This window comes from Natrix helvetica (genome assembly GCF_964273705.1).
Source record: "Natrix helvetica genome assembly, chromosome: 2".
NCBI classification, from domain to species: Eukaryota; Metazoa; Chordata; class Lepidosauria; order Squamata; family Natricidae; genus Natrix; species Natrix helvetica.
The window spans coordinates 221,323,235-221,341,047 of record NC_138552.1 but is presented as its reverse complement, the minus strand read 5'-3'; the positions used below and the strand labels follow the sequence as shown (position 1 = coordinate 221,341,047).

General features: G+C 35.1%; 1 protein-coding gene across 1 annotated transcript in view; it reads right to left on the bottom strand.

The window, feature by feature from the left end:
- Positions 1–17,813, bottom strand: part of RYR2 (ryanodine receptor 2) — a 325,381-nt gene that overhangs the window by 133,114 nt on the left and 174,454 nt on the right. The window contains exons 23-35 of the mRNA XM_081941599.1: positions 16,402–16,506; positions 15,202–15,305; positions 14,514–14,597; positions 13,624–13,783; positions 12,752–12,899; positions 11,435–11,643; positions 10,030–10,204; positions 8,766–8,974; positions 6,411–6,757; positions 5,826–5,940; positions 3,583–3,743; positions 926–1,085; positions 595–681 (exon numbers count right to left, since the gene is read on the bottom strand). Of these exons, the coding sequence (XP_081797725.1) occupies positions 595–681; positions 926–1,085; positions 3,583–3,743; positions 5,826–5,940; positions 6,411–6,757; positions 8,766–8,974; positions 10,030–10,204; positions 11,435–11,643; positions 12,752–12,899; positions 13,624–13,783; positions 14,514–14,597; positions 15,202–15,305; positions 16,402–16,506 (2,064 nt within the window). The remainder of the gene's footprint in view (positions 1–594; positions 682–925; positions 1,086–3,582; positions 3,744–5,825; positions 5,941–6,410; positions 6,758–8,765; positions 8,975–10,029; positions 10,205–11,434; positions 11,644–12,751; positions 12,900–13,623; positions 13,784–14,513; positions 14,598–15,201; positions 15,306–16,401; positions 16,507–17,813) is intronic.

The window sequence follows — 17,813 nt, the reverse complement described above, 5'->3', positions numbered from 1 at the left end:
ATACAGATACTTTAATTAGGTCTATCATACATTGGAGATACTGGAGTTTATGAAGTCTTTTTTTTTTAAGAGATTACCTCACACTTTCAGGAATCTTTCCTGTTTTTAGTTTTTTTGTTCAAAGGGCATGACACTTTTGGCTATGGTAAATTCCCAACCAGAACTATATATGGATGAAAAACCATGTGTGCTCTAAAGAAAGAGTATGGTGAACAGATTACTTGCATGTTAAATAGACACTGAACGTTTTTTTTTTCTTTAAAAAAATGGAGGTTATACCCCCACCATTTTTTCTCTTTTAATATAAAACCAGAGCTTGGCATGATTTCTAGAAGATAAATGGGAGATCTAAGAGAGAAGGGAATTCATTTGACTATGTTCTGTACTGATTTTGTATATAACCCTGCATTTTTTAATTCAAGGTTTTCTTCTCAGTACAGCTGATGGATGATGAGGAACTGAGAAAGGAAATGTCCACACTTCTATCAGTGGATTAGGAAAAAAAATTGTCCCACTTTTGTTACTATTGTAAAAAGTTGGAACCAGAGTATCAGGGATGTTTTAAATACAGTAAATTAAATGGGTGATAGTTACCTTTATTCGTCCCAACTCAAATTGGAAAATGTTAGGGCTTGTGGCTTGTGCAAATACTGCAGGAAATAATTTAGTACTTGGTTCCACCTAAGTAAAAAAACAAATAGAAATAAAATAGTGTAAGTCAAAATAGATATAAAGATAGTTTGCAGACAAGAACCTAATTAACCTAAGCATTTGCCACAATAAAGTTGTAAATCTTTCACAAGCTACTATCCAAAGCTAAAATTTGGGGAAATTACTATTTTCTTTTCAAATATAATAAATATATTTTTTAAAAAAATTAATCAGATTTTGTTGGGCAACCTTTAACCAAGAAAAAAATCATTACCTGATAATAAGTGCTTAATTCTTTGCCATTGGTAGTGAAGGATAGGATACCAGTTGCAACATCAACCAAGCAACCAATCTCTAATCCATTATTATTGCGTCCTTGCCCTGGACTCATGCTCTCTCCGGCACACACCATATAGCAGTTGCTTCGTTTGATACTGCATTTCAAAAGATTGATAATAGGTTAATGTTACAAGGCAAGTTCCCAAACTCCATTAGGCTCTGCCATATCTGTGATCTATCCAATACTATCTCTTCATTATTAAAACATATTTGCTCACCAATGAGAAATTCCTACTAATACATGTGCAGAGCATTTCCAAGCAGAGAGAATATAAAGCAGCATGTATAGTTTTCTAAGAGTACTACATGTATTAGATATTCTACATGATGAGAGTTTTGATGTGTTTTTCTTTAAATCCGCTAGTACTCTTATGGACAATTTGTAATAGTTATTAATAAATACTGTGAGCAATCAAGCAAATAAATATATACAGGTAAAACTGTATAAAGGTAAGACTTATTTTATTGCAATTATATCAATGACAATGAATGCTTAACTCACATGTATTACACTAGGACAGTGATAGCTAACCTTTTTCTAAAGGTGTGTCAAAACTGTTTGTGTGCGTGCTATCACACACATGCAGGTGCCCACCCACATGCACATGTGCGAGAGACCCCCCCACCTGCTCATGGATGAGCCACCCCCAAACATGCGTGAGCGACCACCGTGGGGGGATTTTCACCTTCTCCAGGTTCTGGAGGCTTTCCTGAAGCCTGGGGAGGGTGAAAAACAGCCCAACGGTTTGCCCGTTTGAAAAGTTTCATTCCAGAACGAATATCCGGTTTGCCCGCTGGGCTGTTTTTCACCCTCTCTAGGCTTCATGAAAGCCTCCGGAGCCTGAGGAGGGCAAAAAACAGGCCCAAAAGGCCAAATGGAAGTTTGTTATCGAACTTCCAGTTGGGTCGTTGGGCCTGTTTTTCGCCTTCTCTAGGCCTGGAGGCTTTCCTGAAGCCTGGGGAGGACAAAAACAGCCTCCCCCAGCCCTCTAGAAGGCCAAAAGTCAGCTGGCCGGTGTGTGCATGCACGCCAGAGCTGAGGGCTGCTGAGGGTTGCCATGCCGGCAAATATGGTTCCATGTGCCACCTGTGGCATGTGTGCCATAGGTTCGCCATCATGGCATTAGGACTTCACAGAGATCTAGCTCTAGGTTGCACATAATGACTTTTTAGGTCAGTTATTTAAAACTTCAGATATCAGAAAATTATACTGTACATTAATGAATAAATTTATTAAGGAAAAATAAATAAATATCTAAGAGAGTCCTCCTTCCTTTCCCCTCCCATTTAAGTGGCTTGTATTAATGTAGAATTTCTTCTCAAATAAGAACTAGAACACTCTATTTTAATGTCAGTTATAAACCAGGATGCAAGAACTAATAAAACCCAGAATTCCCTAGATGAGATAAAATGAAGAGCTCTAATTTAATAAAATCTAAAAAATAATGAGATGCCCACTAGAATAAGAGGGAGAGACAAAGGAAAGAATTCTTATCCAATGCTCAATTGATTCTTGATGAACCTAGAAAAAATGGCTAGATAAGGTTTTTTTTTCATAAATAACTCTGGCATGTTTAGATTTACATTTAATTTTAAAAATAAACAATAGACAAATATTAATAAATTTCATAAACATACTTAATGATAACTACAATTCAAATTTAAGTTGCATATCTTTCTCCAGAGACCATGGCTCCTAGACTAAAAAAAACTACCTAGTAGAGCTGTATTACCATATTACTATTAACATTCTCATCTTTTCTATTACTTATTTCCTTAGCTTCTTATGATTATTACTTTGTTGTTTGTATCTTATGATTTATATTGATTGCTTTTATTTATTATCCTATTACAATTTATGCTGATTGCTCATTTAGTATTCTATTACTATAACTGAGTGTTGTATCATGATTTATGATGATTGTATTTTATGATTATGATCATGACCATGATTTATCACTTTTTGCGCTTATGTACACAGCTTATGCTCTGGAGACAATTCCTTATATGTCCAATCACATTTGGCCAATAAAGAATTCTATAAATAGAAGGGAGGATAGAGAGAGCCATTGTGGCCTAGCCTCAAATGAACAATGCCCTCTCATTTGAGAGTGCTGTGATTGGGATATTATGCTACTATGACTAGTCACAAAGAGATGTATTTCTTAATCATGCTAGAACAGGATAGAGTTATAACCTCCAGGGAATTAGCACTTAAATACACTTCTATACAGAGACTAAAATATAGCTTTTGTATTCCACATTTAAAATTCATTAAATGTGATAATTGTATTTTGCTCACACTTAGGTGTGGATTACAAAATAAATATAAATCTTCATTCCAATGAAGCCCTTTAATACAATATTGAGTTTCAGGATTTTATAATCGTATTGTAACAGAAAGAAAACTTCATTTTAAGTTATCATTAAGTTATCAAATTAAAGACAGCATCATGTAATGTTCATGTTACTATAAATAATATGCAATATATCAATCTTAATAAATGTTACAGTTTTAACTGGACAATTTCACTGACACGATAGAATGATTTGATAACAATTGTTTCTAAACAAAAGATAAATAAAGCCAACCTCTCATGAACTTTCCCTTTTTCATCTCCTAAGGTTACTGTAACAGTACGGACTCTGTCCAAATCAAAGTTTGTGTCATATTGATGGAAATCAGATGTAATCCAGCCTACCCAAACATTAGCAGGTTCTTGTCCAGGAAATATACGTACAGAATAATAATACTGTCAAAACATAAAAATATTACCCACAATATTAATATTTCAATTTGATCCAGTACTATCCTGAATTATTTTTTTCTGAAAAATCCATCTTGTTCTGAAAATAACACCAAATCCAGAAGCTTAAGTAATTGCTAGAAGCAAGAATAAAATCTCTAGGACCATGTAAGAGTCAGAGTCTTATCATCAATAGATTTCTCCCCTATTAATTTAGAGAAAGTTTTGCTTTCTCATATAATAGGATATATGTACAAATGCTTAAATTTCACTTTATGAGTTGCTTTATGAGGATTGGCAGTTTCTAAATATTATGATAATTAATTAATTAACAAACAAACGAGTTTTTTTCTAGCTTGCTCTTTATTGGTACTTGAAGAGGCATATTAGTTATTTGCTTTGAAAACAGTTAAATATTGAGACCAACCAAAAATCCAAATTTTTCAGAAGAGATTACAATGGTTCTTATGCTAAGTGCAATCATTTGCTAACTTGTTCTTAAGCTAAGTTGTTGGAGCTAAATTTCTACTCCATCTTTGATAACTGCATTTATTTTCATTTACTTTCAATTGATTATTCTATTACAACATCATTTTATATGTTTCTAATATTTTGTCTCCTTTTAGAATCAGAACTAGTAATATGGGAAAGAATCTCATGCTCGCAATGTTTTTCTAATGATCCATGAATATTTCTGAAGGGAAATATTTTGGGATTTTTCTACATTAGAAAAAAATAAAAATAAAAAATAACTCCTAATGCCTTATTTTTTATCTTTCTTTCCTTAAATACATTTTTTATTTTCCTCTCCCACATTGTATTAATCAATACAAGTAGGTCCTTGACTTACAACCATTCCTTTAATGTCTGTTCAACAGCACTGAACAAAATGACTTCTGACCAGTTCTCACACGTGGGTATTGCAGCAACCCCAGTTATGTTATCAGACTTCGGGTGCTTAGCAACTGGCACGTACCATAGTTACAATGATTGAAGGCGTCCCAGGGTACTGGGATTATCATTTGCAATCTTCCTAAGGAGTTTTTGACAATCAAAGTCAATGAGGGAACCCAGATTCGCTTAATGACTGTATGATTAACAACCATTTCAAAAAGGTGGTACAACGAGGCATAACTCACTTAACTGTTGCCTTGTTTAGCAACAGAAATTTTATGCTCAACTGTGGTCATAAATTGAGGATTATTTGTACTCAAACTTTCCTGATGTACAGTAAATGCGGCTCTGTCAGTTTCATACTAATTTCTTGAATTCCTTCTTTATTTCATGGAAGCGATGTACTCACAACACAAAGCTTTGTGTGTCAACTCCAGGAGTCCCACTCTGCCATCAATTTTCAGTGAGGAATCAATGTATGAAGACAAATTGAATTTTCCTAGAGATACATCCATTTTTAGCTTTAGCTATATCAGCTTCCCTACTTGCTTCATCCAAACAAAATCAACCGATTCTGTAAGGTCCAAACTCGCCAAGACAGCTTTCATGCCTCAGATGGGACTAAACTCAAAGTCTCTTGGTTCTAGGTCAACATCTTAATTACTACACCAACCTGGCTTGGTAATTTGTTGCTATTATTATTGTATTATTGTATCCCATTATATTATATTATTTTTGTTTTAAAATAAACTCAATATAAAACATTAAAAAATCAATAATTTTCCCATTCTTGTTATTTTGCTAATCTATTTCATATGGCAATTATAATTAGCAGCATATAGTGACAAACAAAACTAATTTAGGGAGCAGAAGAGAAGATGCAGAGTTAAATAGCCATTAAGTCAAGGCTCAGAACAAATGGCACCACTGAACACATTCTACCTCTATTTCTCCATCTCACACCATCCATGCATAAGAGCGATGGAAAACCAAGTTTCTTTTGAAATTAGCATTTCAAATGAAAATTTATTCTCATGAAATATGAGTTTAAGCTTGCAACTTAACAGCAATTCTTTAAGACAATCCCAATCATTTCTGCTCCATAGAGATATAGGGTAATATATAATATCCTCCTATCATATATGATAATTTTAATCTATCGTTAGAGGAAATATTAACACTAAATTGCCATACTGTAGAGGTTTGCATTAGATAATCAAAATCATCTCGTTCCTCTGCTAGGACATCTTCAGTTAGTCTTGCAGAATGGCTTGTGCTGTAGTCTGGCTTCGTCCTTTTCAGCATAAATCTGATATATAAAAATGAAAATGAGTGAATACATCTTTTTTATATCAGTTGATTCAGAATAATCCTGTATCTTCCATTGAATAAATCTGAATTTGAAGGTATCAAGATATTCACTCAATTCAATATGATCCTTTCAATATGGTCCTTTTTAAACACTTGGTCAAAATGTGTAAAGTTGTTAATACCAGCTAATGCATTTCAGGGCCAGGATAGCAAATATCTCTTACATTCATGGATTTATAATTGTTACACTAAATATTTTATAGAAACTTGTCCATGTTTCATTTATATTTCATGAATATGGAAGCTGGAACACAGAGAAAGCAAACATTTAAGGACAGAAATTGCTGTCCTTTTTTATTCAGGAGACATCACAATGAAATTCATTGACAATATGGCAAGAAAAACATTTATTTGTATCCTTGAAAGTGAACAGTGTGTAAAACACCTGAAGAGATCAAACTATCTGACCTTTGCTTGAGGCGTGAAGGTTTCTCTTGTGTATAATCTTTATGGTTATTGAACTCTGATTTTGCAGCTTCTTTTTCTACACGATCAGGTACAAGATGACCATGAGCAGTCTTCATGAGAACTTCAAAATCAGAATCTGCATCATAATCATCCAAATCACTCTTTGGGCTAAAAAGATTAGAATTTGGCATTCCTCCTCCCGGCATTTTAGAAAACACTTCTGCACATTCAATGGGCATGCTTAGGCGATAAAACATGATATCTGTTTTGCTGTTTTGAGATCCAAAGGACGTCTGTGTGACTTTCAAGCATGGAGAACTATCTGCAGTTCCATCAATCCTTGTAACCTATGAAATGCAAAAATGTATGGAAACATAAAACAAAATGTTGTCTTTACTTATGCTTAATGGTCTCTCATAGTATATCCATAAATAAATGTTTATTCTTGCCCTCTGCAATATTGTGGCAAGTGTGATGAAATGTAGGTTTGACTCAGAGAAGGGGCAGATAATGAAGCATCATTATAGAAAAGATATCTGAGTTCTACAAAACTAGTAAATGTGAAAAAGAGCCCGATATTAGATTAATACACAACTCTGTTTTAATTACATTAGATATAGGTTAGAAGCAGGCTTTCAAGATTCTGTTTTAATTTGCTGATTGCATCAAAGTACATTCTAAGACCCTTATTGATTCCTGTTTCTGACCTTGCCTATCTTGAAGCAAGATAGAATAATTACTTACTAAAACATTTCCTCTAGAGCAGTGGTTCCCGACCTCGTTTTGGCCACGCTCCACCTAAGCATCTTTAAAACCTGATGCCCCCTTGTGACATATAATTCTTACTTTAGTTAAAAAGTGAACTCTACTCACGTGGAGGAAGCCTAAAAGGCCATTAAACAAGGTTCAAATTGCCCCCATTAAAAATCAAATTGCCCCACTGTGGGGCATGGGCCCCACTTTGGGAACCACTGCTCTAGAGGGTAAGAGGCATGATTTCATCCATTGCTTTTAATATTTTTATTAACGTAATATTGGACTGTGAAAGACAACAAAAGTTTTGTTATAAAAATATGCATGTGGATTAAGAATTATTATGGATACAAATAAAACACCAGCATTTTCCCTTTGGTTTTGTAAATCTTTGGGCTTACAAATAAGAAATATGCTAGTTTATCTCTTTAATTTGAAATTCTACATTTTAAGGTAAATATGTAGAAAGAATAATATAGTATTATTATCATAAAATAATACTAATGAATCATTCCATACTTATTTGACAGCCTTACCAGTGGTAGGTTCCTCCTGGTTCGGACTGGTTCAGCCAAACTGGTAGTGGTTTGGCAGCCTGGGTCGCTGGAACCAGCAGCAATGCAGGCCTGCCTCGCCCCCGAATCGGTCTTCGGGGAGGCCCCATAGGCACTGTCATCCTTTTTTTTTTTGCTTCTGCACATGTGCAGAGCAATTTTTATTGCACTGCGTATCATGCATGCACTGCGCATCATGCATGACCATAAGCAAAGTGGCAGTAGGGACTGCCAGAACCCACCCCTGAGCCTTACTATATATACCAGTGATGGCGAACCTATGGCACGCGTGCCACAAGTGGCATGCGGAGCCATTTGTCAGGGCACGCGAGGCGCTGCCCTGTCAGCTGGCCAGCGCACATGCGCACGCTGGCCAGCTGAGTTCACCTTTTCAAAAGCTATTTTTAGCCTTCCCCAGGCTCCAGAGGCTTTATAGGAGCCTGGGGAGAACGAAAAGAGCCTCTCCCCCCCCCCCCCGGAGGCTTCAGGGACCGTCCCTGAAGCCTTCGGAATGCTTAAAACCACCCTCCGAGCAAACCGGAGGTGACTTCCGGGTTTCTCGGAGGGTCGTTTTAAGCGCTCCGAAGGCTTCAGGGACCATCCGAGGCTTCCCTGATGCCTTCGGAGCGCTTAAAACGACCCTCCGAGCAACCCGGAAGTCACTTCCGGTTAGCTCGGAGGGTGGTTTTAAGCGGTCCAAAGGCTTCAGGGAAGCCTCCGGATGGTCCCTGAAGTCTCCAGAGGGCCTCCGGGGGCTCGGGGGAGGCTCCTTTCACCCTCCCCAGGCTCCTATAAAGCCCCTGGAGCCTGGGGAGGGCAAAAAAAGCATGTAAAAATGGGGGGGTCGTGCATTGTGCGCATGTTTGCACTGGGGGGGTTGTGCGTTGCATTATGGGTGCGGCACGCCCACACCCAACCCCCCTGCGCTCCCCCCACCTGTGGCACGCGAGCCAAAAAAGGTTCGCCATCACTGATATATACTCTACATGCTATATTAACTTCTACTACTTACTATGTTCAGTTTCCAAAATAAATTAAAGATTCAAACCTCGATATGTTCATGATTTGCTGGTACTGGAAGAAACTGAGGTAATCTCTTGCTCAGCCATATAGTAATGTCACGATTTGTATTTACAGCAAAAGGTTCATAGCCTTCTTGTAAGCCACAAATAGTGAAATATTTCAAAGTGTTAACATCTTTGCCAAAGTTCATTCTGCCCACCTGTGACAATCCCAGGCTACAGGCAGGTATAAAGCCTGCAAAAAAGACATACATGATATGTAAATGATAAATATTAACAACTGTTCTTATATTTTTTCCTTAAAACTAGACAACTCCAATCAAGTCTTTAAAACACACAATATATTCCATCTATATGAATATGCAGTTTGTTATGGTACTATTGAGAGTACACGAGGATAAAATAAGTGGAAGACAGAAACAACAGTATTTTTAGAGTCCACTACCAATTATTCAACCAAAATTTCTTCATAGCTAGAGCAATTCAGTATTAAAATCAATTACCTACAATATGTGAGCTTGTCATGAGTTCAGACTGGCTTGGACAAACATCTATTACATATTATTTAATTTGGAATCCTGCAATGAGCAGGCATTCAATTTTGATGGTCCAAATGGTCCCTTCTAATTCTGTTCCTTTAATCCACACTTAGAAATATAAAAAAGCCTTAGTACACTCATTCATTCTCTAGCTGCACAAGCAATTGTTCAGCAGCCCAAGCTATTACAAATCTGTTCAGACACTAGATCTTATCTATAGGGTAAAATCTAATGGATTTATCTTTTGCCCTGGGCAGATTTACTATGGAAGAAAGAGATCAGCTGCCTGCCATGATGATATATACTTAAATCAGATATAGGCAATGTCTGATAGGTCAATGACCATAATTCAGCCACTTGACTGTCTGAAGGACCACAGTACATTGTTGATAAGCTATGACATACTTAGATGTGTGGTGTACTCTCTTTTCTGCACACATTTAAGGTGGAAGTAGTTAATAATTGTAACTACTGGAGGTCCAAAGACAAACTGACTGCATTTGTATCTTAAAACCATCCCAAACTACCAGTCATTGTTGCAACAAAATCCAGCCACTTTACTACCATATTTCAATACCATAATCCCAGACTGCTGATGGCTCACACATAGAATTCTTGAGATAAATCTTGTCTCTGAGCCATAATCTTTGGCTGAAATAAACTAATGACTGGTTTTAAAAACTTCTCTAAGACAGCAAAGAAAACTTGCTGAGTCAGCCAGAAAGCAGCACAAATTTGCTCAAGAACTTACCATCACCAACCTCAAAATCTTTAAATGCAAGTTCAGAACCTGAGTCATCAAGAAGGATTTCACCATTTAGCGTAAACATCATGGTGTGCTCATTCAGATCCACCATGCATCCCACAATATCTGCTGTTAACCAAGTACGGCCAAAATGCTCATTTCCTTGGTGCCATCGCTGGGCCTAGATAATGAAAGACTTTATGCAACATAAACTATTATTTTTATGATTTTAGCATTGTTTAAAAATGCTTAGCGCAATAAGAAAATATCAATTGTAAATCTTACAATTAATTATCTAACAATAATTTTTAAAATACATCAACTGTGCCACGAGTTTATAGAGAATCAGCAACATTCAATATTTTTGGAAAATAATTTATGAGCACATTATACATTATTCTCAATAATCTTATTGTTACTCCTTTTAAAGAGAAGATCTCCATTATTTTAGAAGAAGCAAATCCCTCTCTTCCCAAGATATATGGACAACTGTGGTAGTGGACTCCTGTGTGCCCTGGGGCTTGAACTAGATCATCTGTAAGGTGCCTTCCAATTTTTACATTCACCATATTGCAGATCCCACAAATCTCCTAACATAGCTATGTTATGTTTTAACATACAAATTACAATCAATTTGTAATTCAACAAACAATTCACTTAGTAGGTAAGACCACACTTTATGGTAGAGAACATAAGGGCAAAAATGCTTATTTTTATTCTCTTTTTCCTATATCAAAGATCAACTTGAAATAAATGACATGAAGGTTCAGAAAACCTTATTAAAATCTATTACCCTAATGTTAGAATTCACAACAATGTGTTTATCCCCCACTAATTAAGTTTTATATATGATCTATGGGAGGGCAGTAGAGCTAGTCTTCAATTTACTACCACAACTGAGTCCAAATTTTATGTTGCTAACTGAGAAATTTGTTACGTGAATTTTCCCCCATTTTATGACTTTTATGCCACATTTGTTAAGGGAATCACTGCAGTTGTTAAATTAGTAACCCAGTTGTTAAGTGAATCTGGTTTCCCTATTGACTTTGCTTGACAGAAGGTTGCAAAAGGTGACCACTTGATCCCAGGACACTGCAACCATCCTAAATGTAAGTTAGTCTTCCAGCATCCAAATGTAAATCACATGACCATGGGGATGCTGCAATGGTCATAAGCATGAAAAATGGTTACAGGTCACTGTTTTCAGTGCCGTTGTAACTTCTAGTAAGTAACGGCTACTAAGTGAACTATTCAAAGTCAAGAAGTACTTGTAACTCAGATGTTGATCTGTATCTAACCCTCTAAGTCTCAATTCAATTCTTTGATTGATAGGTTCTGAAGGTCTATGGAAAAACCAAGAGAGGTCCAGCAAGGCCTATTTTTTTTGTCCTGTCTCAAAAAATGTACATACCTTGAAACCATCAAATACAAATGCTTGATCATCTGAGCCAAGCTCTTGCTCTGGCTGACAACCTGGCCTGGCCCAGCCAATTCTCATATCTCCAGCAGTTATTGCTTCAAATTCAAAGTACCACTTCCCAGTTTTTACAGCATATGTTTTTTCTGTTCGGAATATCCTGAACCTTTCCATCATGCTGTCAAACACATCAGGCCTTGCAGCTGCAAAAGTTCAAAATTTAAGGATATATATATTTTATATAAAAAAAAATAAGTTAGGTATGGTTACGGTACTAATGAAGGAGAATATTTGTAGCTCAAGGTTGAAATGAGGGTCTTTGGTGCTCTCTGAGCTTGCTCGTTTTCTTGCAGACATTTCATTACCCCATCTAGGGAACATTATCAGTGCTGATTTGAAAAGTTTTGGAAAAGTTAGGATCTCTTTTATCAGACTGGCAGTCTAAAGGAAAGGCAAGAAAACATATTTTATTTTCTCAACAATTCTCCAAGACTTAGCAAACTTTTTAAAAAGAAAAGGAGAACCTTTTTACCAAGTACTTAAGTCCAAAGTTTGCAAGGGGGGGGGAGATCAAATAATGGACAAAATAACTGCACTTACTACCCTCTTTTGAAATGGATTGAAACTTTAGCAGATTTGACATTATTTTCCTATTAGCCACTCACAAGTACAATCCAAGTGTGTTAGAATGAGACAAACTTTATTTTGTTGATGAAATGCTTACTACATGTAAACATCCATTCTAGATTATACCGGTGTTAGTTACTTTCCAAGGAAGGGGACTTCAAAAGGAATGCTCAAGGAACTGAACTGAAGGAACAGCTTGCCTTCAGAAGTTGTGGGTGCTTCATCATTGGAGGTTTTTAAGAAGAGACTGGCCAGCCACTTGTCTCAAATTGTATAGGGTCTCATGCTTGAGCAGGAGTTGGACTAGAAGACCTCCAGGTCCCTTCCAGCTCTGTTCCAATTGATTGATTGAACTATTTTAACAGTGCATTTGGGTGGAAGGAGTTTCCTTTAGATATAAAGTTATGTGAGTAAGGGTATGTTGTATTTTTAAAATATATTTCCAGTGAGTTTTTTTATCAGTTTTATTATAATTGTTATTCTGTTTGGCATTATTTTAAAATTGTTAATGTTCTTTTTGAATAAAAAAAATTCAAATAATTAGAAATATAAAAATGAATATGAATTTATTTTGGAAAGTTGCAGTAAAATTAAAAATGGGACATTCGTACCTTCCTTAAGGATAGGATTAATAGCATATACAACAATATATTTTAAAAGCCTGTTTCAATATAATTTCAGTACCATGGTCTTGATCTGGAGCTTCAAGGTTATATCCATAATTGATGAGGGTACGAACTGCTTCTCTGAGACTATCTTTGTTTGATTTCTTAGTGCGATCATCTAGGAGCGTATAGGGGACAAGGCGAGGATTTCGACGGTTCTTCACATCCTATACAATATAAAAATTATGAGAGATAATTTAAAGGACCCTAACACCCAGTTTTTCTAATACTGTAAATACCGTAGATCTGCACTAACCTGGAAGGAAGAATCAAGTAGGTTCCCGAGGCTATTCAACACATTTAGAAACAGATAAAAGTGGAGCTTATCAAATATTCCTAATAGTGGGATTGGCCAATACTTTAAATAAAAACTCAATTTAAAACAAACTCAAAAGGTGTGAATATTGGATCAAATTCTACAAGATGTTCAGCTATTTGTGTGTGTACATGCACAACTTTGTGTGTATCCAACTATTCAACTTTTTATAGTGTTAATTAACTATTACTAGTTATTAAGTAGTAAAACAACCCCCTACAGACTCACTAGGGCACTGTGGGGTATTTTAGTAGCTAATAAATGGACCTGTTAGTGAGCTTACTGCAATTATGTTAGTAAGCTTAATATAATGCACAATGACATGGTTATACTATACAGTGTCATTTTTGCTTGATATCAAAAACATAATTGTGATGACACAATAGGGAAGGAGACTTGTTTTCCTCAATTTGTCAATATATCTCCTCTTTTAAAAAGGTTTAGTTCTGAAAACATATCAATTAACTTGAAGTCAAAACAGTAAAACTCCAAAACATTTTATCTATTTCACCATTGTCAGACATTTGGTTCTGTAATAGGATTACTATAAAGATTCTAGTTATGTCTGGACTTACCTGCTGAATTCCATAGGTCCATCCCTGCCTTATGCGATCTCTAGCCCATACATTGTGAGCATTCTCTGCAAGTTTATCAACCATGGATTCCTGAGATGGAGTCAACTTGATACAACTTAGATCCATAGGAGCAGGTTTATAGCCGCTTAATAATAGATAACTGTTAAAAAAATTAAAAACTTTAATGAAGTCTTATGAATTTTTATGAATATAAAAAACGTAAATCTTTATCTTTGCATTGTTTTGGTATTAAATGTTATTAGATTCAGATCTTTCATTTGCTTATACTGGAATTACTAATCAGTACAATAATTTAGGAATCAAAATCCAAATTCCAAAATCTATAGGCCTTAAAAATGAAATTATATGTAAATTAAAATGTTTTCATACACACACATGGATGGATGGATGATAGATATATAGATAGATAGATAGATAGATAGATAGATAGATAGATAGATAGATAGATAGATAGATAGATGGATGGATGGATGGATGGATAGATAGATAGATGGATGGATGGATGGATGGATGGATGGATAGACAGACATATATAGATATAGATATAGATAGAGATAGAGATAGAGATAGAGATAGAGATAGAGATAGAGATAGAGATAGATAGAGATAGAGATAGATAGATATAGATAGATATAGTCTGAAACACATTGACTTCCTGACTGTTTCCTAACTAATTGTACCATATTACATCACATTATTAATTTTTGTTTATTTCCAGATGGCATTTTTCTTAGATAAATATTCTGTCTCATACATAGAATCACATGGAGGTTCAGGTATCTTCAATTTGTCAATTAGTAGACTGGGTACAGGAGATAGTGTAGACATATTTGCATTCTCATCCCTTAATAGTCTGAGTATAAACTTACTTTTTGGGAAGTTTTAGTTTCTTCACCTTTTCTTCAGCATGCTCATCAGCAACTCCAACATGACAACCTAATGCCAGCAATGTTCTAAAAGAGAGAATCATTATATTTAAAGTAATTAAAATCAAGCAAAACATGCTAACTGAATGGCAAGGCTATAATTATAATAGTTACATGATTGTACCAATATAGTTACAATTGTAATTATAGTTACATGATGGAAAGAGTTTTGTCTTTTCTTATTTTGCTCATATTTTTCAAAATAATTAATAGCCATGATTTCAGAGCTATGATATCTTATTGTAGATTTTCCTATTCAATTTTGCATAAACCAGTAATCATTTTACAAATTGTTTTGCTATCCAGATTTATACAATACAATTTTTTCTCTCTTCCATTTATATAATATATGATTACTGAGAAATATTTTTAAAGTAACAATGTGAGTGCTTTGTAATTCTCATTAAAAAATGAAGGTTCAGTACCTAATATTGTATGAGTAATCAGTATATATCAAAGGAAATTACTTGTAAATATGCATATTTATATTGATTGACACAATCCAGAAAATTAACAAGTACCTTGCTAATCCTGTATAGTGTGAACCAAATTTCATAATCTATTAAGAATTCAGACATTTATATAAATTTAATCGCAAAGATAGAAAAAATAGAAAATATGTGTGACTTACTTTAAAGTTTCTAGAGACATCTGAAGATTATAATTCCGTTCTTGTTCAGGCAATTTAGCAAACTCTACCAAACAGGGATGCTGCCGCTTGTTATCATCTCTAATCTGTAAAATAGAATTTCAGTTTATCTTACAATTGTAGTTTAAAAGGATCAATTCTACTGACAAGTAGTAGAATTTCTCTGTAAAAAAACCCAAGTCCATCCTTCTGGTAATATTCCACACAAAAACATATTCGTACATTGGTTTTTCCACTCTTATTTAAGTGTGCAAATTTTAGCTCTTGGATTTTCCAAGGACCTAGTTATCTGCGGGATCGTATCCTGCCCCATACATCCCTGCGACCAATCCGCTCTCACAGAGAGGGACTCCTCCGGGTGCCGTCCACTAGGCAGTGCCAGAGGGCGGCGCCCAGGAGTAGGGCCTTCTCTGTGAAGGGCCCAGCCCTCTGGAATGACCTCCCCCCAGATATCAGGACAACGACGGATCTCCACTCCTTCCGCACAAAACTCAAGACCCACCTGTTCCAACTAGCCGGCCTGGCTTAATCAGAACTCTCTAACCTCCCTGGCAATTTTAAACTGTATATATAAATTTATTGGGTATTTTAATTGTTTTAATTTTATTGTTATTTATTTTAACTTTGTGGCTTTTACTTTCATTTGTATTGTTAATGTTGATGTATTTACCTCCTCCATGCCACATGCTTTTATATTTGACTGTACGTCGCCCTGAGTCCCTTCGTGGAGAGGGTGTGACTGATAAGTTGAATTAATAAATAAATAATAAATAAATAAATAAATTTTAGTTTTCCCTGATTGTTCCTCTCTGACTGTAGCCAATGGAATTATTTCAAGTGAGTTTGCAAAGAATGGTGACAAAAATGCAAGATGGAGGTCACAACAGGTACAACAGAAGTTCCACCTGATTTTTATGTGTTACGCACATGATGTTCATAAAATCCAGATTAAGCATTAATTGCCCTGTCTCAGCCATCATCTTAAATTTTGGGGCCACACTCTGCGGATGCCCCTGATTGGATTTCTGTGTAATTTTTAAAATTATATTTATTACATGATGCAAAACTCATTAAAAAACCAAAACAGACATTTAATATTTAGGCAATAAAAAGTCTTCCAAATTATATACATAAATCTATATGAATTAATTAATGAAATGCTAAATTTAGAAAAGTACATACTGGTCCATACTGCCATCCAAGTTCAATTTTATTCATCACCCAAAGTTCATGGATATTCTCAGCTAGTTTTTCTCTAATTCTTTCCAGATGTGGAGGTAATACAATCTAAAAATAGAAGAGTGAATCTTTTAAAAAATAAAATGGCAAACAGTACAATTAAGAAAAAAAACAAATCAATGAAATAATTATCCCAGTCATTTAGTGGACTTATTTTTTATTGGTTACCATTCCCATTGCCAAAAAGAACACCCAATGAAACTAATTGAAATGTATCTTTGAGTAGAAATGTAAAGGGCTGTATTGTAAATATCCTAATGCCACATGTACAGTACTGTATATAACTTGTTCATTTTTCTACCTTTCAGTTATAGTTAGATGGTGAAAAAATAAAAATCCAATTATTTCAGCCTCTTTATGATTTCTGTTTCATTTTTAAAAAATCTTATCTATCATACCCGTTTTCTTCAGAATTAAGAGAATGAGATTCAAAACATAACTGCAAGAAATTGCAGATAAAGCACTGTCGTTCTCCACTGAACTCAACTCTATTCATGAATCCAGCACTGTTCATCAGCATAGTTCTTATATTAATAAAACAGCAGAGTAAGTTATTTAAAATTGTCATACAGTATTGTCACTCAGATGCTTTATCTTAAGCATTTACACAATATACATCCAATGAGAGGACACTTTTTGTGTCAGATTTTACATAGCTATCAAATGAATTCACTCAGATCTACAATGCTGTAATGTGCATATAAGAAATGTGCATTTTGATGTCATGCAGAAAGCTTCACCATTATGGCCTTGCATCACAATTCTGCATGCAAGCACAAAAGTTGTGCAATTTGCATCCTAATGCTTGCATTGTCATCTCCCACCCCATGGATATATGAGGCCAATGCAACCATGATGTAGAATGGATTCATATTTATGGTAATTCCAGAACAATTACTGAACTGCATTTGACATATTTAAAACATTAAATACAAATGTTATAAATAAATTTGCTTGTCTGAAATGAGCTTAAACATAACTCTAAACTTCTGGATTTCCCTATACAGAGATCAAAATGACTGGGGCTGTGGATTTGTATTCTGTCATTTTAAATCTGAATTGAAAAAAAAATGTATAAGGGATTTTATCAACAGGCAAATTTGAGGGGCATTGATTATTACACGTACAGACCAATATAGTTTCTTAAACTACTTTTTTCAGGTTGTCTGCTATTTTCTCAACATATTTTATTCCTGGCTGTATACGTTGTCATTTATTATACAAAACTCAGCTTAATTCCAATGCTTGCTATTAATATCTGATAAATATCTGAAAAGTGGAATTCCGATTACCATCGCAAACTATGATATTGATATAACAATACTTCTAGCAGTCACATGGTGCTTGTCATCCAA